The sequence below is a fragment of the Puma concolor genome, chromosome C1 (genome assembly GCF_028749965.1).
Source record: "Puma concolor isolate L17-30 chromosome C1, mPumCon1.1.hap2, whole genome shotgun sequence".
In the NCBI taxonomy this organism is placed as follows: domain Eukaryota; kingdom Metazoa; phylum Chordata; class Mammalia; order Carnivora; family Felidae; genus Puma; species Puma concolor.
The window spans coordinates 190,366,264-190,388,904 of NC_141674.1; the positions used below are offsets into that span (position 1 = coordinate 190,366,264).

The window sequence follows — 22,641 nt, forward strand, 5'->3', positions numbered from 1 at the left end:
AAAATTAAGATGTTCGTTTTACTCTTGATTGTCCTCAGTTTCTCCTGTTAATGGAAATATAACAGCATTGCTAAACTTATGGTAGAAAAAAATGTTTCCATGTGCATGCAAGTATACAATATGCAGTTGCTGCTTTCTCTGATATTTGCATTCTGCAAATGACCTTTGGAGGCAAATTGCTCAACCAAATTCTTGTTTGTTACTATTTGCATTATGATATAGAAAATGTGTTATAAAAATTATTTAGAGTAATATGATCATTAATGACATGTTCACAATTCCTCAGAGTCAAGATTAGAGAGAAATCTAATTGCAACATTTATCTTGATTGTGAAACACTTTATTCAAAGACATCCCATCAACCAGGACAATCTTATTCACTCCCATGGAGTTGCCACTCTTGGTGCCTTACTTCAGAAGGTGAGCACAAATTTAACAAATTTGCAGATGTGGCTAATGATTGTAATTAGCAGTTTGTCTTTAGGGTTTTTTTTCCTACTAGGTAAATATTATTTTAAATTACACTACTATGGCTTCATTTATATTAGTGGATGTAATTTTATTTCACAAGCAGGTATTTTATCCTACTCTTAATCACATTTTTACAAGAATTAGTAATCTTACATAATAGTGTATAATTTTTATATATAGGGCTTTGTTAACATTGGTATTTGGGATCTTTGTTAAATATGATTTTAGGAATATGACATTAGGAAAATATGTTCTGGCAGACATTGGAAAAATTAAAGTTTAAGTTGTTTATATTTTTGTAACAGAGATTTTCATACTTAGTAGATATTCTGAATTAATCATTTGTAATTTAAATGTAGCTTAATGATAATTAAGCTGAAATTTACAGAGCCCTCATCTGTTTGGATTTCAGGTGCCAAGTGCCTTGATGGATGTTAATGTATTGATGGCAATTCAGTTACTAATTGAACAGGTATCATTAGAGAAAAATATGCAGCTCCTGCAACAAATGTATCAGTATTTACTCTTTGACTTTCGTATTTGGAACCGTGGAGATTTTCCCTTCCGAATTGGTGAGAGAGCAGGCTGTTGGATCAAATTTTACAATTGTTTTAGAAATTTATAACTATTTGTGGGATTTTATTTTAGGCATATCATTTAAGAGCGAACTTTGTATTTTAGGTCATATACAGTATCTTTCCACCATCATCAAAGACAGCAGGAGAGTTTTCCGAAAGAAGTACGGTGTGCAGTTTCTCCTAGATACACTTAGGATTTATTATGGGTATGATGTCCTTGTTCCTTCTCAGTTCGATACTGTTTTCTGCCTGCCACTGGGTTGGAATTTCTAGATTATTTATTTTCCAGAAATTCTAATATCCTTTAACTTCAGAGATACAGGAAAATGTGGAGGTTAAAATGATGAACAATATCACATATATTGGGTTTGAATCTTATGTTTCATCAACTGGCTGTAGGTAACTTACTCAAATTTCTGTGCTTAAGTTGTGTCTGTGACAAGGAGATAATAAACCTGTGACACCCTATGGTTGTTTTGAGGATTAAACTAAAGAATTAAGAATGTGTAAAGCACTTACAACTGTGTCTTCTCCTTAGTATTGTTTAAATATATATAAACTATTTAGGGGCCTCTGAGTGGCTCAGTCGGTTGAGCGTCTGACTTGATTTTGGCTCAGGTCATGATCCCAGGGTCATAGGATTGCTCCCCACATGAGGCTCCACTGAGTGTGGAGCCTGCTTGAGATTCTCTCTCTCTCCCTCTCCCCTGCTCATGTGTGCTTTGTCTCTAAAATATAAATAAGTAAGTAAGTAAATAAATAAAAGAAGCTGTTTTAACTATTTTTATCTTTGTCATTGCAACTCCTAGCTTTAAAAGGTTTTCCTTAAAAAGAAAAAACAGATACCATGAGACATGGACACATCTTTTTTTATACTATGAATTCTTGTGTATAAAAAAGCACTAAACTATAAAAATTTTAAATTTCAATTCTCGCATTTTACTTTCTTTTCCAGGAGTGATTGTAAATACAGTGAGCTGTCTGTAGATGACATTCGAACAATAAGGACTTCTTTGTATGGACTAATTAAATATTTTCTGTGCAAAGGTGGAACTCATGAAGAGATACAAAGTATTATGGGTTACATAGCTGCTATCAATGAAGAAGAACAGGTATCATGCTCCAGATAACTTTTTCCCCCCACACTTAAGTTGCTACATCATCTTCTTTTAAAATTACATATATATTAAACATATGTTAGGGGCACCTGGGTGGCTCAGTCGGTTAAGCGTCTGACTTCAGCTCAGGTCATGATCTCACACTCTGTGAGTTTGAGCCCCGTGTCAGGCTCTGTGCTGACAGCTCAGAGCCTGGAGCCTGCTTTGGATTCTGTGTCTCCTTCTCTCTGCCCCTCCCCTGCTCATGCTCTGTCTTTCTCTGTTCAAAAATAAATAAAAACATTAAAAAATTTTTTTAAACATACTTTAAGAGTAAAATGTTTATTAGATATAATACAATATTATGCAGTTGAAGAAGTAAATTTTATCTCCTAACTATAAGTTTAATAAAGTAGTTGGTAATGTAATAAAATATTTTAAGTAGCTAGAAAGTAGTATCTGGAAGTAGTTGCTTTGGCACTTCTGAAGACTATTTTTATAGGCCACATAATATACGTTTACCTGTTATCAAAGATACTGGACAGATTTCTAACATGAATTTAACATAGGTTTATAAAAATCTTGCATAAAGAGTAAATTATATTTCTATTTTTAGGTACTTTTATATATACATTATTCATTTCATTTATACCTCAGAACTACTCTGTAAGACAGTGGTTCTCAGTGTATGGTTCCTGACCATAATTACCTGGGAACTTGTTAGAAATGCAAAACTGCTGAACCAAGTCTTCTAGGTGATTGTGGCACATGGTAAAATTTGCAAACCACTGATATAAAATATACAGACAAGGGAGCGCCTGGGTGGCTCAGTTGGTTAAGCATCCAACTTCGGCTCAGGTCATGATCTCACAGTCTGTGAGTTCAAGCTCTGTGTCAGGCTCTGTGTTGACAGATTGGAGCCCTGGAGCCTGTTTTGGATTCTGTGTCTCTCTCTCTCTCTCTCTCTCTCTCTCTCTCTCTCTCCCTCTCTCCCCCCTTCTCCTGCTTGTGCTTTGTCTCGTTCTCAAAAATAAATTTAAAAAACATAAAAAAAATTTTTTTTTTTTTTAACGTTTATTTATTTTTTTTGGGACAGAGAGAGACAGAGCATGAACGGGGGAGGGGCAGAGAGAGAGGGAGACACAGAATCAGAAACAGGCTCCAGGCTCTGAGCCATCAGCCCAGAGCCCGACGCGGGGCTCGAACTCACGGACCGCAAGATCGTGACCTGGCTGAAGTCGGACGCCCAACCGACTGCGCCACCCAGGCGCCCCCAAAAAATTTTTTTAAATATATGGACCAGGAAGTAACCTTCCCATTTGCACATTTGGAAGTATATATTCAGAAAGATTAGGTGACTTAAAAAGTCATACAGCTGACAAACCTAGGAATAGAACCCAAGTATATTTACTGCTATTTCTGTGCTCTTTCTCAACACCAAACTTGAGCAGCCTTAATTTATATTGACTCAAATATTTTGTGCTTTTCGATGAAGTATTCTTTGTGTACTCAGTGCTTACAGGACTTCATCATTAATATTATATAGATGAGTTAACTTATGCTGTTTCTCTGTAAGGTTAGACTACTTCAGAAGCTTGTTTTTATTTAGAGTAATAATAGTTACCTTATTTCATAATAGCTGTATTGCCACCTGCTGTGATTCATTGCCAATGGTGTTTTCTTGGTCAATTTAGTCAAAGAGTTATTTACTGAAAGCTTACTTACACAGAATCATAGTAAGATATTATAGGTATATAATAATGAGTTATATCACTCTTTTAGCCTAATGGAGGCAAGGGTAGGTAAGAGAGCTTTATAAATAATCTTGAAACAAACAAAAAAAGAATATAATAATATTTGTAAGAGAGATACAAAGTCCTATGAGGTTTGCATAAGAGAATATTGCATGTTGAGGAGACCAGGAAAGGCTTTATGGAAGACATGGCTTTTCATGTGGTTATAGCACTATAGGTATATTCAGCAGGTGAATATGTGGGTTGAGAGGATTACACAAAAGGAAACAAGCCAAAAGCATAATGGAGGTAGGAGGCAGGGCTATTTCATAAGACATCAGATAGTCCAGTTAAGCTACAACGTTAGGGTATATATGATTTAGATAAATAACTGTGGTTTATGACTGTATTTGTGCTTCCATGTATGAATGTGGTTGTTTGTTTTGTGCTGTTTAATTTTGAAAGCTCTTTGGAATTTTGGATATGCTCTTCAGTCTCCTGCGTACCAGCCCAACTAGAGGTCAGCTTTTCTTACTGCTGTTTGAACCAGGAAATGCTGACATACTTTATGCCTTGCTCTTAAATCAGAAGTACTCTGACAGACTAAGAGAAATCATTTTTAAGGTATAAACATTTCTTAAACATCTTTATATTTGGGGATATTTGTGAGTATATGAATTGTAAATATTCATTTTATGAATGTAAATTCTTTTTTCATACCTACTTCTATCTAATTTTAAACTGTTCAGTTTGTTTTGATACATGTTTTTTGTGTTTTTATTGTTTGAATATTTAAAAACTGTATGGATATCTGATCAATTATTTCAGTGGAAAATCCACTTGGTTATATCATTCTCTGTATAAAACTTATCATCCGTTTTTTGCCTTCTTTAAAAACATTTTTTTTCAGCATAATTGACACAGTATTATAATAGTTTTAAGCATACAACGTAGTGATTCTACATGTTTATACATTATGCTTTGCTCACCTCAAGTCTAGCTGCCATTTGTCAGTATATAACGTATTACAATGCCATTGGCTATATTCCCTGTGCTGTACCTTTTATTCCTGTGAGCTAACTGGAAGCCTATACCTCCCACTCCCTTTCACTCGTTTGGTTCTGTCTCTTGACTTACCATGGGTCTTCATGGCAGGTCAGACATTTTAGCAGTTAATAGTAATAACTGACTTTATGTAGCACCACTATTTGTCAGGTAGTAATATATTCTTCATATATTAGCTATCTTAGTCCTTGCAAAAACCTTATGAAGTGAATATTATTATTCCCATTTTACAGATAAAGAAACTGAGGCCAGAGAGGTTGGTAACTTGTCAGAAGATATTGAATATTTTGTTAAGCTATCCAAAGTAGTCAGTTTGAGCTTCGGTTGAAGCTACCCACTTAACCTTTTTTGTTAAAAAATAGAGGAACTGGTCCTATTTCTACTTTTCATGATTTATTCTACTCATTATGCCTAATTGCTTGTGGCAGTTGTTTCCTCTTATATCATTAGTGTTATGTTATAAAGTCTACTTATGGGGTCAAGTTTGGATTGACTGTGTTTGGAATCCCGAAACTTTGGAAAACAAGGGTGTAATAAAAATGATCTGGCATAGGCTCTCTTGAGTATCAATTATGGTGCCCCCCATGGCTGTTCTTCAAAGCATCTGCCCAAATAAGCTTTCCTTTATGGAGATTAAATGTTATTTCTCCAAAAATGACCTTATATGGATTGTTCATGATACTCTGCCAAAATTACCCTGTACCTAGGGTTTCAGTGTTTCACTTTTAAATGTCGATCTCGGGGCGCCTGGGTGGCGCAGTCGGTTAAGCGTCCGACTTCAGCCAGGTCACGATCTCGCACTCTGTGAGTTCGAGCCCCGCGTCGGGCTCTGGGCTGATGGCTCAGAGCCTGGAGCCTGTTTCAGATTCTGTGTCTCCCTCTCTCTCTGCCCCTCCCCCGTTCATGCTCTGTCTCTCTCTGTCCCAAAAATAAATAAACGTTGAAAAAAAAAAAAAATTTAAATGTCGATCTCACTGCAAGAGGTATGGGATTATTAATTCATTCTCCCATTTTAGTATATGGTTGTTTTCCTTTACAAAATGTTTCCTTGTTCTCGAAAATTATTTTGATAACTGTTACATAAGTGTTATACAAATTATGAGATTGATCTAGAAGTATCTTTTTCTTCTTTCGTAACATATCTTTGTTCTTCTTGGAGGCTGTAGGGTTTGTTTCCATCTAAGCCTTAGCCATTAAAAAGGAAATTTTAAATTATTTTAAATAGTGACAGACTGTCCTTAGTTCTCTGTGTTGAGAAAAATATATTACTGTTGTAACCAGGTTATGGAACAAATGTTGAAATGCACGAATGTTTATGAACGAAGTAAACAGCGCATTCGGCTCAGAGAAGTTGGCTATTCAGGATTGGGACTTCTTCTTAATGAAGCACCCGTTAATGCCAATCTCATTAAAAGCCTCACCAATCAAATTATAAATACAGGTATGACTAAGGCTGATAATACTGATATATTTAAGAAATGTTCTTCATAGTAGCATAATTGTATTTGATATTCTCAGTTTTTTTCTTGAAGGTTTTTTTTTTCCCTTCCTTCCTCAGGTTACTTTTTAAATTACCTGTTATTTGATTCAGCAGGGCTTCATTAGGTACTATTTTTTATCTATCTTTTTTGTTATTATCTCCCCAGGGCATAGCATAGTGCCATAGGCCTTCAGTAGAAATTTACTGATTGATTAGTAAATAATTGAGTTCTCTATAAGGAAAAGATGCTAGAGAAAATACATACAAAACATTTTATCTTTTCCTTTAGGGAGCGTAAATCCTTAATTTCAGATATTCTTTTTTGCTTCTCATTTTTTTTAATAAAACTTTTTTAGTACTTAGGACAAACTATAGTGTTTATGTCAGATGCTGGGGGTTTAAAAGGTATAAGATAAGGTTCTTCGCTTTGATTGGTTTACCTTCTCATTGATAAGACAAGTACATAAGATATAAGATATGTACATAAAAAGATAAATAATATGGATATTATAACAGTATGGATAGTATTTTCAGGCAATAAAAGAAAAGAACAGTTAGGCTTACTCAGGAGAATGTCAAACATTCTAAATCTATTTTCTTTGCAAGATTTAAACATATGTATAATCCTTGTTTTAAATGAGAGTTATTTCAGCATTTATGTAACTGTTACCCCCAGTTCATTCTTTGAGAGAGAACTTCAAAAAGAATGCAGCTGGAGGCATCATGGTTCTTGATTTCAAACTGTTAGAGTAATTGAAACATACATACACCATTGGAACAGAATTGAGAGCCCAGAAATAAAACAATGTATATCTGGTCAACTAATATTTGACAAGAGATCCAAGAATACTCAGTGGAGGAAAAATAGTCTATTCAATGAATGGTGTTGGGAAACTGGATATTCATATGCAAAAGAATGAAAATGGACCCCTATCTCACACTACTCACAAAAATTAACTTGAAATGGATTAAAGATTTAAATGTAAACCCTGAACCATATAACTCCTAGAAGAAAACATAAGGAAAAGCTCCTTGACATTTGTCTTGGCAATGACTTTTTGGATATGACCCCAAAAGCACTAGCAACAAAAGCAAAATAAACAAGTGAGGCAACATCAAACTAAAAAGCTTCTGCACAGTGAGAAAAACCACCAACAAAATGAAAAGGCAGTCTACAGGGTGGGAGAAAATACTTGTGACTCAAATATCTGAGAGGAGGTTAATATCTAAAATACATAAGGAAATCATATAATATAATAGCAAAAAAAAATCCAGTTAAAAATGAGCAAAAGGGGGTGCCTGGGTGGCTCACTCGGTTGAACATCTGACTCAGTTTCTGCTCAGGTCACACTCTCATGGTTTGTGGGATCCAGCCCCACGCTGGGCTCTGCATTGACAGCTCAGAGTCTACTTGGGAGTCTCTCTCCCTCCCTTTCTGTCTTTCCCTCACTTGCGTGCACATGCACATGTGCACGCTCTCTCAAAAAATAAAAAAATGTTAAAAAAATGAGCAAAGGACCCGATGAGACTTATTTTAAGTTTTATTTATTTATTTTGAGAGAGAGAGAGAGCACAAGCAGGGAGGGGCAGAGAGAGAGGGAGAGAGAGAATCCCAAGCAGGATCCACGCCAACAGCGCAGAGCCTGAGGGGGGCTCGATCCCACGAGCTGTTTGATCATGACTGAGCCACCCAGCTGCCCCCTGAATAGACAGTTTTTGCATAGAAGACATACAAGTAGCCAGCAGGTAGATGACAAGGTGCTCCACATCTTTAATCATAAGGGAAATGTAAATCAGAACCAGAAGGAGATAGCAGGTCTTACATGTTAAGATGGCTATTATCAAAAAGACAAAAGATAACAAGTGCTGGTGAAGTTATGGAGAAAGGGGAACCCTTGTCCATTGATGCTGGGAATGCAAATTAGTGCAGCCATTATAGAAAACAGTATGGAGGTTCCTCCAAACATTAAAAATAGAACTATCATATGATCTAGCAATCCATCTTCTGGGTATATATCCAAAGAAAATGAAATCACTATCTCAAAGAATTATCTGCATGTTCATTGTAGCATCGTTTATAATGGCTAAGACATGGAAATAGCGTAAGCGTCTGCTGATGGATAAGTGGATAAAGAATGTGTTATGTGTGTGTGTATATGTATATATAAAAGAATATTATTCAGCCACAACAAAGAAGGAAATCCTGCCATTTGTAACACATTAACCTGCAAGACATTATTATGTTAAGTGAAATTAAGTCAGAGAAGGACGAATACTGTACGGTCTCACGTATGTTGAGAAATTAAAAAAAACCAAACTCCTAGAAACAGAGAACAGATTGCTAGTTGCTGGGGTGGGGTGGGAGGTGGGGCAAATGAATGAGGTGGTCAAAGGGTACACGCTTCCAGTTATAAGATGAATAAGTTCTGGGATCTGATGTGCAGCATGGTGACTATAGTTAACAATGCTGTATTATGGACTTGAAATTGCTAAGAGCAGATCTTAAAAGTTACCACCATGATAGGAAAATGGTAACTATGTGAGGTGATGGATGTTAATTAATCTTATTGTGGTAATTATTTTACAATATATACGAATATCAGATCATCATGTTTTACACCTTAAATTTATGCAGTTTTATGTCAATTATATCTTAGCAAAGCTAGAAAAAACCAAAGGCTGTGAATTGTTGACAGCAAGAAAAATAAAATAAAAATGAAAACAGTTATTTCATTAACCATCACTCATAGTTTTTTGGCTATCTCTGGAATTTAATTTTAACTTTTTGTTTTTTCCCCACTGTAGATCCTGCTATTAATTTCAAAGATCTGTTGTCCATGGTATATATATCTCACAGGACACATATAAATGTCAGGGTGGTTATCTGCAGAAAGGTTAGTGAACTTTTAAAATATACTTTAAAGGGGTGCCTGGGTGGCTCAGTTGGTTAAGCGTCTGACTTCATCTCAGGTTATGATCTCGTGGTGCATGAGTTTAAGCCCCATGTCGGGCTCTGTGCTGACAGCTTGGAGCCTGGAGCCTGCTTCAGTTTCTTTCTCCCTCTCTCTCTGCCTCTCCCCCACTCGCACTCTCTCTCTCTCTCAAAAGTAAATGTTAAAAAAATTGAAATACACTTTAGAAGTAACAATATTGTCATACTGTGAATAGCTTATATATTGAGTATTTTATACCAGGTATAAGTTTTAATATCTGTTATTTTATAAATGGCACGATTTTTAAATAGTTTCCTTTTTTGAGGTGAATTAACTTCATGTAACCACAAAAATGTGCTTCTTCTTAGCCTCATGTAGTCACCTGGAAATATGCCCTTGCCCCAGTAAAAGATTTATTACAAGAGAATAGTTTGTCAAGAACTTTCAAAGATAAAAACCATTTCTAATTCATATACCATATTTTAGAGTTAATCTTTTGAACTTCGTGGAAAAGCAAGAGTGACTTAGCAAGGAGAATGTACTCCTTTAACTTTTAACTAAGTCAAGAACTAGTTATCCTGTGTGCTTCTTCCTAATTATAACTTTCTGTCTTCCCTGCTGTTAACCTCTGACCACTATTTGATTTATTTTCTTGTTTTTCTTTTTAATTTTACTTCTTAGTTATGTTACAGTATTTTTCCATTATAAGTCTGTATATGTATCTTTCTCTTTACTGGCCTCATAGAGTTTTTCATTCTATGACTATTGTATGAAGTATTACCTGGTTCCCTGTACATGGACATTTAGATTGTCTCCTACATTTATATGTTAATAAACTTCTGTTAAGAACACTTTTTTACATATACTTTTACCTGTTTTTGGTAATATATCTGTAGGACCTAATCCATGAAATGGAATTGCTGTCTCAGAAGGTACTCACATTTTGCATTTTGATGGATTTTACCATATTGTCCTTGAAGCAGGCCATATAGATTGATCCTTTCCTTTCAGTTTGAAAACAACTTTTGGTGCAGCCTAGTTTTTATCCATTACATGTATATAAAATGAACATAAAATAAGTAATTTTATGGATATTTTATTTTAAGTTTATTTTTGAGAGAGACAGTGAAGGAGGAGGGGCAGAGAGAGAGAGGGAGAGAGAGAATCCCAAGTAGGCTCCATACTTTTAGTGCAGAGCCTGATGGGGGGCTCAAACCCACAAACTGTGAGGTCGTGACCTGACCTGAAATCAAGAGTCGGACACTTAACCAACTGAGCCACTCAGGCGCCCCTTATGGAAATTTTAAAATTATGAAATCACGAAAATTTCTTTGCTGTGGGGAAAAAATGGTATTTTCTATCACTAGAATAGTGGTAGCTCACCTATCACAACGAAGGAAAGGAAAACATCACATCATTGTGACTAATTGCTTTCTATATTAGCATCAGCATGCATTAGAGCCATTGATATTAAAGTCCCTATCAGTATTATTCATCTCCTATGAAACTTGTCAGAGATAAAAGAGATTTTCTTTTTTTTTTTAATTTTTTTTTTTCAACGTTTTTATTTATTTTTGGAACAGAGAGAGGCAGAGCATGAATGGGGGAGGGGCAGAGAGAGAGGGAGACACAGAATCAGAAACAGGCTCCAGGCTCCGAGCCATCAGCCCAGAGCCTGACGCGGGGCTCGAACTCACGGACCGCGAGATCGTGACCTGGCTGAAGTCGGACGCTTAACCGACTGCGCCACCCAGGCGCCCCGATAAAAGAGATTTTCTAAATACTGGGAGCAAAATTTCTTTTCATCTACATAGAAGTTTATTGTCTTTGTGATAAAAATGTCTTAAGGGTCTTAACTGAATACCTGACAGTGTTTGAGAACCTGTTTTAATCCAAAAATGGGAAATGAGTTGGATAGTAGAGATTATACTCATTGACATTTCTGTGTGTATTCTTTAATTTCAGTTTCTATTTCCAGCTAAATAGCAGTATCCATTTTATTGGAGTTAGTGTTTTCAAATTAAAATATAGTTTCTTTGGTGCCTGGGTGGCTCAGTTGGTTGAGTGTCTGACTCTTGATTTCGGCTCATGTCATGATCCCAGAGTTGTGGAATCAAGCCCCATTTTGGACTCCATGCTAAGTGTGGAGACTGCTTAAGATTCTCTCTCTCTCTTTTTCTCTCTCTCTCTCTCTTTCTCCTTCCCTCCCTCCCTCCCTCCCTCTCTCCCTCTCTCTCTTTTCCTCCCTCTTCCTTTCCCCCCTGCTTGCGTTCTCTCTCTTTCAAATAAATAAAGAAAATAGTTTTTATTTTGTTCGTTATTCAAGATAGAATTAATGGGAAAAAAGGAGTTTTTGCAAAAGTAGCCATTTACTTTGCCCATAAAAACAAAATGAGATGGGGAAACATTCTTGGGATATCTAGGTTCTATTGAAGTATTTGTGTGTCATATTTACTCTGCTAACCTTAGAGCCAGAACAGGGCCTGGTACATAGTAGATATTCAGTATTTGCTAAAGAAATGTAGTAGGCTCATGGAAGGTATTTAGTTGAGAGGATATAACTTTATTACATTTTATATGTACCTTCATTCTATGTATATTTTCTCTCTGACCAAATTAAATTAATAACATGAGTGTTGACATGTGGAGGATCATTTTATTTTTTTTCTTTTTTATCTTTCAGCAAATGTTTAAGTACTCTGTACAATGAGTAATATGCAGATTAGTTAAAAACACAGGGGCGCCTGGGTGGCGCAGTCGGTTAAGCGTCCGACTTCAGCCAGGTCACGATCTCGCAGTCTGTGAGTTCGAGCCCCGCGTCGGGCTCTGGGCTGATGGCTCAGAGCCTGGAGCCTGTTTCCGATTCTGTGTCTCCCTCTCTCTCTGCCCCTCCCCCGTTCATGCTCTGTCTCTCTCTGTCCCAAAAATAAATAAACGTTGAAAAAAAAAAAAATTAAAAAAAACACAGTGTGTGCCCTCCAGATAATTTGTAATCCAGTTAAGAACATAATCTTTTGAAAGTGTATCTTCCCACAGTTTCTCATTAAATTACTTTGTCATTAAAATAACTGGGAAGAAACTGGTTTTGATGTGAAGTACTGTGTACTTTTTGACGAGTTTTGTATTCTTAATCTCTTCACAGATTTTACAGATTTTGCAGTCCCAGCCAGATGCAGCACATCAAATATCTCAACAAGTGGGTTGGCAAGACACTTTGGTTAGGCTCTTTTTAAAAACAAATTTTGAAAATGGAAATACTCTTCATAAGCACAGTAGAGCTCTTTCAATGAAAGACAATGATAAAAATGTGGTAGGTGAAGATCTTAAGAGGAACTTCGACGAAAAGACTGATGAGGAAAAAATCAACTCTTTTGGCTCAGCTAATGTGTCTTCCGATCAGTGGAGTTTAGAGGATAGACACTCTCTAGACTCAAACACACCATTATTTCAAGAAGATAGTTCTGTGGGAGAATTAACTTTCAAATCAGAGAATCAAGAAGAATTCTGGAATAATAATCCTTCACATTTGAGTTTAGATTTCAGTGGAATAGACTCGTGTGAACTGAGCGACAGTGGAAGTCACATGCCAGACAGCTTGCCTAGTACACCATCCCCAATAGAATCTACTAAATCATTTTCTGTGCCATCTGACAAAGAGAGCAGCATCACAAATGATATGGGGTTTAGTGATGACTTGTCGTTACTTGAAAGCCAAGAGGTAAAATTCCTTATTTGTCCAAAAGCTGTTTTTATTTTCATGCATCTATGATATATTTCTAGTCCTTAGAATTGTGTGATTGTTAACAATTTCATATTATACTCATGTTCTAAGTCTCAAGATATAAGATTTTGGAAGCCTAGAAGTCACTAAATTGTGTCTTGAGAGCAAAACCGGTGTTGTATTCATCCTTGTATTGCTAGGGCCTACCTAGCAAAGTTCCTGGTTCATAAGACACATTAAAAATATGTTAAATAATTACAGTCACTATATAGGATGGTTCTTTTAATGTGCTTTTAATACTTCCTCCTTCCAATAATTTAATATTACTTTATCTTTTTTTACAGAGATGTGAGGAGGAGCTTCTTCAATTACTGACAAATATTTTGAACTATGTAATGTGTAAGGGACTAGAAAAGTCAGACAATAATACTTGGATTGAACGAGGACAAGTGTTTTCAGCACTAACTAAACCAGGAATATCCAGTGAACTACTTCGACCATCAGATGAAATAAAATTAATGTAAGCATTTATTTGGTGATTTACCCTCTCCTTTTGGAGTGGTCTGGAGTCTAAGATAATATTATTTATTGAACATTTATTCAGGATTCAGTAGGTGTAGTGAGAGAAAAGGAGAAACTTTGTACTCAGCTCCTTTTCCTCTCTGTTGCCATTTTAGTGGAATCTAGAGAGAAGTCCAAAAGTAATTCCAACTTTAAAACTTTAGTTTGGGTTTAAGGGATTACATATTCCTTATTGTTTAAAATAGTTTTGATAATATCTAAGCACTCAGTGCATTGTGTTCTATAGTCTGTCCAAATTTGAGGATTTCCATGCTAAAGGAAGCAAATAGTGTTTTCATAGATATTACTTCTCTAAAGCATTTAGAGTTCTCTGCAGGGCTAGACCCGCTGCAAGACATAATAAGCCATTTCTTGCCTTCCCAATTTATTTATTTATTTATTTATTTATTTTTTTATTTATTTTTGGGACAGAGAGAGACAGAGCATGAACGGGGGAGGGGCAGAGAGAGAGGGAGACACAGAATCGGAAACAGGCTCCAGGCTCCGAGCCATCAGCCCAGAGCCTGACGCGGGGCTCGAACTCACGGACCGCGAGATCGTGACCTGGCTGAAGTCGGACGCTTAACCGACTGCGCCACCCAGGCGCCCCTTGCCTTCCCAATTTAGAGCTTTAAAGAAACTTTTAGTTATCTTATAGAAACTGGAATTTGAAATATTTTAATAGCTTTTTTATAGTCAAGTAGAACAGATAACTTTTACTTTGCCTTTGTATTATACTTATTGAGGGTAGATACTTCAGAGATTAAAAAGTTGCTTCATTGTTATTAGATACCATCTACAATGTCCTTGGATCCCTGCCTGTGATACTGTATCTTTAGGAATACAGTCATATTAACAAATAATTGACTTTTTTCATATTTTACTATTTTTCTAAGCTGAAAATGGTTTTAAGAGGATTTGTTTTGCACTTAGTTTGCTACAGAAGATGTTAGAATGGGCAGTCATGGAAAACAGAGAATCAAACACGAATCCAGTAACTGCTGAAAATGCCTTGCGGCTCATCCTGATCATACAGGACTTTCTGCAGTCAGAGGGGCTTGTTAATTCAAACATGTGGACTGAAAAGGTACAGCAATAAATAACACTTTGAAATTACTTTCTGTAGTCAAGCACTTTATTCAAGGAAAAAAACTTTTGTACCCCCTTTTTGGAGCATTAAAATTTAATTGGATTTAACAAACATGGATAAACAGTTAACCAATTTCATTAGCTATTACTAAGATAATTCTCTTGGCTTTTTCCATTTGTACATTAAACTAGTTTTGAAAACACTTATAATGTGTATTACTGTTGGGGAGAACTCATCAGTTGATTCTAAGATGGAATGTTTTTATTTCTTAATTTTTCTCTTGTGATAGCTTTTAGAGGATCTGATGCTGCTCTTCGATGGTCTGTCAGTTTGGTATTCTGAAAGTTCAGTATTGGCACAACTTTCTCAAGTTCAAATCCAGTTACTTCTAGGATTCATTGGAATGGGTAATGTGCAGGTTTGTCAATTCATTTGCATTATTTTTTGTACTTTGTATGCAGTATAGGAATTATTTGTGTAATAACTAAATGATAATATTTAATATATTAATATTTAATAATTTAATATTAAATGGTAATAATTTTCAGCATTTTAATTTTTTTATTAGTTCCAAAAGCATATATGTTTCAGTTTTGTTAATCAGAAAGAAGCGTCAGAGGCAGCTCATTGATGGTTTCTTCCTGATTCAATATAATTTCAACGTTGCCTTTTAAAGGATTTATACATAGCTTATATTAGGAGGTATTATATCATCTGTAGTGTAGCTAGGAAGTACACAACCTGCTTAGACTATTTATACTTGTCACTCATACATGTGAACTTTAGGGCTTATATTTTGAGGAAAAGTGAGTTTTTTTTTTTCTTTCAGATCTTTTTCTGTTACTTTACTAATCCACAGTTTTACATTATATCTCATTTTTTAATTAATCAAATGCTTACTGTGAATACCTACCAAGTTTGAGCATTGTGCTAGGTTTTCAAAACACAGATAAATAAAATATGGACTCAAGGAATATTTATTATTTCTATCTTTAATTAAAAATTTTAAAGGTTGGGGAATGTGCCTGGGTGGCTCAGTTGGTTAGGCATCCATCTCTTGGTTTTGGCTCAGGTCATGATCCTCTGTTAAGCTCTGCCCTCATAATTTTCTCTCCCCTTCTCTTTCTGCCCCTCCCCCATTCATTCTCTCTCTCTCTCTCTCTCTCTCTCTCTCTGTCTCTCTTTCTCTCTCTCTCAAAATAAATAAACTTAAGAAAAAACTCTTTTTTTTTTTTTTAAATTTTTTTTTTTTTTTCAACATTTATTTATTTTTGGGACAGAGAGAGACAGAGCATGAACGGGGGAGGGGCAGAGAGAGAGGGAGACACAGAATCGGAAACAGGCTCCAGGCTCCGAGCCATCAGCCCAGAGCCCGACGCGGGGCTCGAACTCACGGACCGCGAGATCGTGACCTGGCTGAAGTCGGACGCTTAACCGACTGCGCCACCCAGGCGCCCCAAGAAAAAACTCTTTTAAAAAATGTTACAGGTTGGAAAATTTGCACATGAATTTTAGTCTGTCAACTTTTGGTTTATATTGGAGAACTTGGGTTGAGTTAATCATGACATGTATCTCATAACTACTTACCCGGCCCTTTTAATTTCCTTTCGATTTTGGAATTTCAAGTACTTGGGGCAAAGGGGTAGGGTTGGGGATGGTTTCTAATATATATAAACTTACTGTAATGTTGATAACATGGAGAGGTTAAAATTCCATAAGGTTGCCATATTTTTAAAAGGCCATATTTTCAATAGATATTTTTTCCTAATTGTAAAAGTAAAACATGATCATTATGGAAAATACACAAAAACATAAAGAGAAGAAAATAAATCCATCATCCCATAGCCCAAGAAGAAATAACTGTCAATATTTTTCTATGCACTTATCTTTTTCAGATGATTGAAAACATCATATATTTTGATAATTTTATTTTCTTTTTTTCTTACAATTATATTGAATTCCTTTCCCCATATTACTAACTTTTTAAACATTGGGTTTTTTGGAGGGCTCCTGAGTGGTAGCTCAGTCAGTTGAGTGTTTGACTCTTGATTTCAGCTCAGGTAATGATCCCAGGGTCATGAGATCAAGCCCTGCATCAGGCTCTGCACTGAGTGTGGAGCCTGCTTGAGATTCATTCTCTCTCTCTCTCTCTCTGTCTCTCTCTCTCTCTCTCGTTCCTCCCTCCTCTCCCTCTCTCCCCCTCCTCTCCCTCTCTCCCCCTCTCTCCCCTCCCCCAGTTGTGCGCTATTTTTATAAATAAAAATAAAATTAAAATCGCAAAAGAAATTTTTTAAAATAGTGGGGTTTTTTTCTTAATCATAAAAGTAACATATTCATTGTAGAAACATGGAAAACACAGAAAAGCTAAATAAATAAGATTTGCTTGCTGATACATGGATTGTGGAACCTTGAATTATGTATCCATTCAAATGTAATTTGAAAATATATGTATTTAAAAAAACAATCACACTCTTTGTCTAGTATTTCTAGTCTAAAAGTATATCCTAAAATAATAATGTAAAATACCAAACAGCCTTGATGGATGTTCATGGTGGTATTCTCGGGTTTTTTCTACCGAGAGATAGAATGAAAGTAGTTTTTGGGGCCTTTTCATTAATATTAGCCTGATGGCTGTTAAAGCAGTTGCAGCCAGCATGCCAGGTGGATATGAGAACTCTTGGTTTTGGGGTTGTTTTTTTTCCCCCACTTATAATTACTCTCAGTGTTTCTCTTTAATGAAATTTCCATAAATACCTATTTGTTTAATTTGTTCACCATTAAATATTTCAATGCCTGTCCCATAGTAGGCCTCTATAAATACTTGTTAAGTAAAGAGTACAGAACCTATGGATTGTTTACCAGTAGTTAGTAACCTAAAACATTTTTTACTGGCTAGTTGTTTAATTTTATTCTCTCAGGAATAAAAACACATTTCTCTGAGGTTATTGTACATGTTAAAGGCTGGGAAAGCAACTTCTTCCCTTATAGGGGTTATAATAAATGTTCTTTGCCATTCTGACTACAAACTTGTTTTGTGTGGCTTATACTTACTAGTTAATTGCCTGTGTGTATGTATTAGAAGATGTCACATAAATGTCAACATTTCCTAGCTTGTCTCTAAAGTAGGACTAGGTGGTTGCTGATTTATTTAGATGCAGCATATGATCTCCATTTTTCTGGTTTCCTCTTCCCCCAGTTGTCTTACCTGAGCCAGTGATGAGAACATGAAATTACCTTGTGGGGCATCACCCATAGTAATTATATTAGAAAGGAGGAAATAGGGCATCAGTATTTTTTGTAGTTTCTCAAGTGACCCTCATGCAGTGCTCTTTATAATGGGGGTAGGGGGGATCATATGTATCTGTATGTGACATGTGTACGTATCCAAAATTAAGGCAGTGGTCAAGTAAATTATCTTGTATTCATTGAAATATCTTTATACTTCTAAATATGAACATTATTTAATACCATGGTATTAAGTTAAAAGCAAAGCACTAGATGTTTAACGTTTTGTATAAACGGTATTTTACTTAAAAAAATTTTTTTTTAATGGTTATTCATTCTTTGAGAGGCAGAGACAGAGCATGAGGAGGGGAGGGGCAGAGAGAGAGGGAGACACAGAATCCAAAGCAGGCGCCAGGCTCTGAGCTGTCAGCACAGAGCCCGATGTGGGGCACGAACCCGTGAACTGTGAGATCATGACCTGAGCCAAGTCAGACGCTTAACCGACTGAGCCACCCAGATACCCCAATATAAACAGTGTTTTAAAAAATACATAGTAGGGGCGCCTGGGTGGCTCAGTCAGTTAAGCATCCGACTTTGGCTCAGGTCATGCTCTCGCAGTTCATGGGTTCATGCCCTGTGTCAGGCTCTGTGCTGACATCTCAGAGTCTGGCGCCTGCTTCAGATTCTCTGTCTCTCTCTCTCTCTGCCCCTCTCCTGCTTGCGCTCTGTCTCTCTCTGTCTCAAAAATAAACATTAAAAAAAATTTTTTTTAAAACACATAGCAAAAAAGCCCAGAATTATTAGTTCTGGTATTTCCTGTATGATGAAATTTTATGGCCTTTTTTCTTTTTTTTAATGTTTGTTTATTTTTGAGAGATAGTGCACGCTGGGGAGGGGCAGAGAGAGAGAGGGACAGAGGGTCTGAAGCGAACTCTGCACTGACAGCAGCGAGCCCGATGTGGGGCTTGAGCTCATGAACCCAAAGATCATGACCCGAACCAAAGTCAGACGCTCAGCTGACGGAGCCATCCTGGTGCCCCTATGGCCTCTTTTCTTATATTTGTTGGTCTCTATTAGAATTAAGCTGCTTTAGTCAGATTCAAAAACTAAAGTTAAAGATTTGGAAAGTCTGAGGAGAATGGAAAAGCTTCAGCAGTTAAAAGTAGAAAAGTTAGGGTTGACTGGATGGCTCAGTTGAGTAAGCATCTGACTGCTGTTCAGGTCAAGATCTCAAGGTTGGTGGATTTGAGCCCTGCATCGGGCTCTGCGCTGACAGCTTGGAGCTTGAAGCCTGCTTCAGATTCTGTGTCTCCTCTCTGTCTCAGAAATAAATAGATAAACATTAAAAAAAAATTTAGTATAATTCCTTTGTCCTTGCACACTATAAGGAAGAGTGGAATAGACGTTTGGGTGATTAATTATCCACTATACCTTTTCTGTATATTCTGCTTTTATAATTGATTAAAAAAAACAAACAGGGACACTGGGGTGGCTCAGTCGGTTAGGTGTCCAACTTCAGCTCAGGTCATGATCTCACAGTTCGTGGGTTTGAGCCCCGCGTTGGGCTCTGTGCTGGCAGCTCAGAGCCTGGAGCCTGTTTCCGATTCTGTGTCTCCCTCTCTCTCTGCCCCTCCCCTGTTCATGCTCTGTCTCTGTCTCAAAAATAAACAAACATTAAAAAAAAATTATTAAACAAACAAAACTTGAAGAGCCAAAGATCTTTTGCTAAATGTCTGCTTTATTTTGTTCTTTCTCACCTGTACTATTTTCCTCAGGTTTGTGCAATGGCATCAGCTAAGCTAAACACCCTTCTTCAGACCAAAGTGATTGAAAATCAGGATGAAGCATGTTACATTTTAGGGAAGCTGGAACATGTTCTAAGTCAGTCAATCAAGGAACAGACTGAAATCTACTCATTTCTGATTCCCCTTATCCGTACCCTGGTTTCCAAAATTTATGAGCTTCTCTTCATGAACTTGCACCTGCCTTCTTTACCTTTTACCAATGGTAGTTCTTCATTTTTTGAAGATTTTCAAGAATATTGCAGTTCAAATGAATGGCAAGTTTACATTGAAAAATATGTAAGTTTTATCTATTTTGAGTGAATTTTCTATTGTCATTTTTATTAGAAGTATGTATTAAATTTTGTGTATATATGTATATTTTTGTAAGATTGTGCCTTACATGAAGCAATATGAAACCCTTACATTTTATGGTGGTCATGAGAACATGGCACTTTATTGGAAGGATTGTTATGAAGCCTTAATGGTGAATATGCATAAACGAGACCGGGAAGGAGGAGAAAGCAAGCTTAAGTTTCAGGTAAAAATTATTAAATGTTTTTAGTGTCTAGTTTTTTATATTGATTTCAAGCATTTGATATTAAAATGAGAGTAATAAGTCAACTTTGAAAACAAATGCAGTTTCCTATTTGAAAATTATTTCAGAATTGAAAGAAAAAGACTAATCAGTAACAAAAAAGTTAATATCAAAATGTTCTATGCATAGTGGATACGTAAAAAGTCTTTTAGGCTGATAGTTCATATCTCTAAGGAGGCTGGGTATATATCAGTGCTTAAAGAAAATTGATGGTACTAAATACTTGCTTTAGAAAAGAAGGCCTCAAATTAATAATTTATGTATCTACCTTAAACTAGAAAGAAAACTAAACTAGTTTCTAAATAAGAAAGAAACAAAAATAAGAGCAGAAATCAATGAAACTGAAAGCAGGAAAATAATAAAGAAAATTAATAAAACCAAAATCTACTTCTTTAAAATGTTGATAAAATTGGTCAACTTCTAGCCAGATTAACAAAACAAAAAAAAGAAAGTGAAAAAGTACCATTACCAGAAATGACAGGGGAATATCACCACTCATTCACAGACATCAACATGATAATAAGGTACTACCACAAACCAATCTATGCACATAAATAAGATGACTTAAATGTCTCAATTTCTTGACAAATCCAGATTTCCAAAATTCAGTAATAAGTTGATAACCTAGTCTTTTACCTATTAAAGAAACTAAACTTACAGTTTAAATATGTTCCAAAAGGGACAACTCCAGGCCCAAGTGGTTTCACTGGTGAATTCTGTTGAACATTTAATGGAGAAATAACACCAATTCCTCACAGTCTCTTCAGAAAACAGAAAAATGGAATCACTTCCAACTCATTATGTGAGGATAGTGTTATCCCCTTATTGAAACCATACAAAAATAGTGTAAGAATACACCTGAAGCTCATATAACACTGTATATTAATTATACTGGAATTTAAAAATCACAAAAATGGTACAGGAAAACTACAGATCAGTATCTCTTAGGAACATTGATGGAAACCAGATCCAGCAATATATAAAAAAGTAATACATCACACCAGGTAGAGTTTATCCTAAGAATGCAAGATTGCTTCAACATTTGATAGTCAGCCAATATAAGGGTAATGGACTAAATTCATATTTATTAAAAAGAAACTAATCTTATCAGATGTAGAAAAAGCATTTGACAAAACTCATCTGTTTTATGGTCAAAGCTCTCAGAAAACTGGAAATAGAATCTCAACAAAAATCTTACAGCTAGCTTCATATTTGTTTTTAAAGTTTATTTATTTTGAGAGCATGCACATGTATGTGCATATGTATGTGCACATGTGAGGAGGGAGAGAGAAAATCCAAAGCAGGCTCCATGCTCTCATTGCAGAGCCTGTTTTACGGCTCCGGCTCAGGAACCATGAGATCATGACCTGAGCTGAAATCAAGAGTCTGATGCTTAACCTACTACGTGGCTCAGGCACCCTGGTAGCTTTATATTTAAATATTTAAAGGTGGAAAACTGAGTGCTTTCCTTGTAAGCAGAGAACCGGCTGAGAATGTCCACTCTCACCACCCTTCTAGTCACTGTTGTACTATATATCCTAGCAAATGCATTAAGAATAGGGAAAGAAATAAAAGTCATTTACATTGGACAGGTAGAAATAAAACTGTTTGCAGATAATATTATTATGTAGATGATCCTAATGAATTTACCAAAAATCTCCTACAATTAATGAGTTTAGCAATACTGCAAGACATACAATATACAAAATTTAGTCATATTTCTATATACCAACAATGAGCAATTGTAAACTGAAATTTTGAAAAAGCACTACTTACAATATCTCTAAAAAGAATAAGATATTTAGATACCAATCGAATAAAATATGTACAGGCAAAACACTGATGAAACAAAGATGATCAAGTAAAAATACATTTATTCCTTAATAGGTATAAAAAGAAACATTTGTAATCCACCACTATTAACATTTTGGTTTTTTTAATGTATATAAAAATGGCACACTTTTCATTTACTGCTCCTTTTCTTATTCTGAGCATCTTTCCATGCCATTATATGACTGTGTAGTTTTCCATTATATTATGTATTAGAACATAATTAAATTTATGTCCCAATTTTGGACCTAATTTATCAATGTTCATTTTAAGTAGCATTGATCATCCTTATAGTCATATTTTTATGCTTATTCAGGATGGCTTTACTAGGATAAGTGGAATTACTGGATGCGGCACTGCTTAAAATACTGTTCTATTGCTCTCATAGAAGTTCTGTTAGTTTCTATTCCAACCAGCACTTTCTTTGTAACTTCATCCTTAGCTTTTCTGGGTAAAACTAACTTTAGAATATTCTTAT

The 22,641-nt window shown here is 35.8% G+C and overlaps 1 protein-coding gene across 12 annotated transcripts in view; it reads left to right on the plus strand.

Moving 5' to 3' along the window:
• NBEAL1 (neurobeachin like 1) overlaps window positions 1–22,641 on the plus strand; it is a 172,410-nt gene that overhangs the window by 78,984 nt on the left and 70,785 nt on the right. For all 12 annotated transcript variants that reach the window (XM_086719313.1, XM_086719315.1, XM_086719312.1 and 9 more), the window contains 13 exons: window positions 287–420; window positions 884–1,043; window positions 1,153–1,255; window positions 2,005–2,161; window positions 4,345–4,503; window positions 6,226–6,385; window positions 9,230–9,318; window positions 12,500–13,075; window positions 13,423–13,598; window positions 14,573–14,726; window positions 15,019–15,147; window positions 19,730–20,035; window positions 20,127–20,276. In XM_086719313.1, coding sequence (XP_086575439.1) covers window positions 287–420; window positions 884–1,043; window positions 1,153–1,255; window positions 2,005–2,161; window positions 4,345–4,503; window positions 6,226–6,385; window positions 9,230–9,318; window positions 12,500–13,075; window positions 13,423–13,598; window positions 14,573–14,726; window positions 15,019–15,147; window positions 19,730–20,035; window positions 20,127–20,276 — 2,453 coding nt within the window. The remainder of the gene's footprint in view (window positions 1–286; window positions 421–883; window positions 1,044–1,152; window positions 1,256–2,004; window positions 2,162–4,344; window positions 4,504–6,225; window positions 6,386–9,229; window positions 9,319–12,499; window positions 13,076–13,422; window positions 13,599–14,572; window positions 14,727–15,018; window positions 15,148–19,729; window positions 20,036–20,126; window positions 20,277–22,641) is intronic.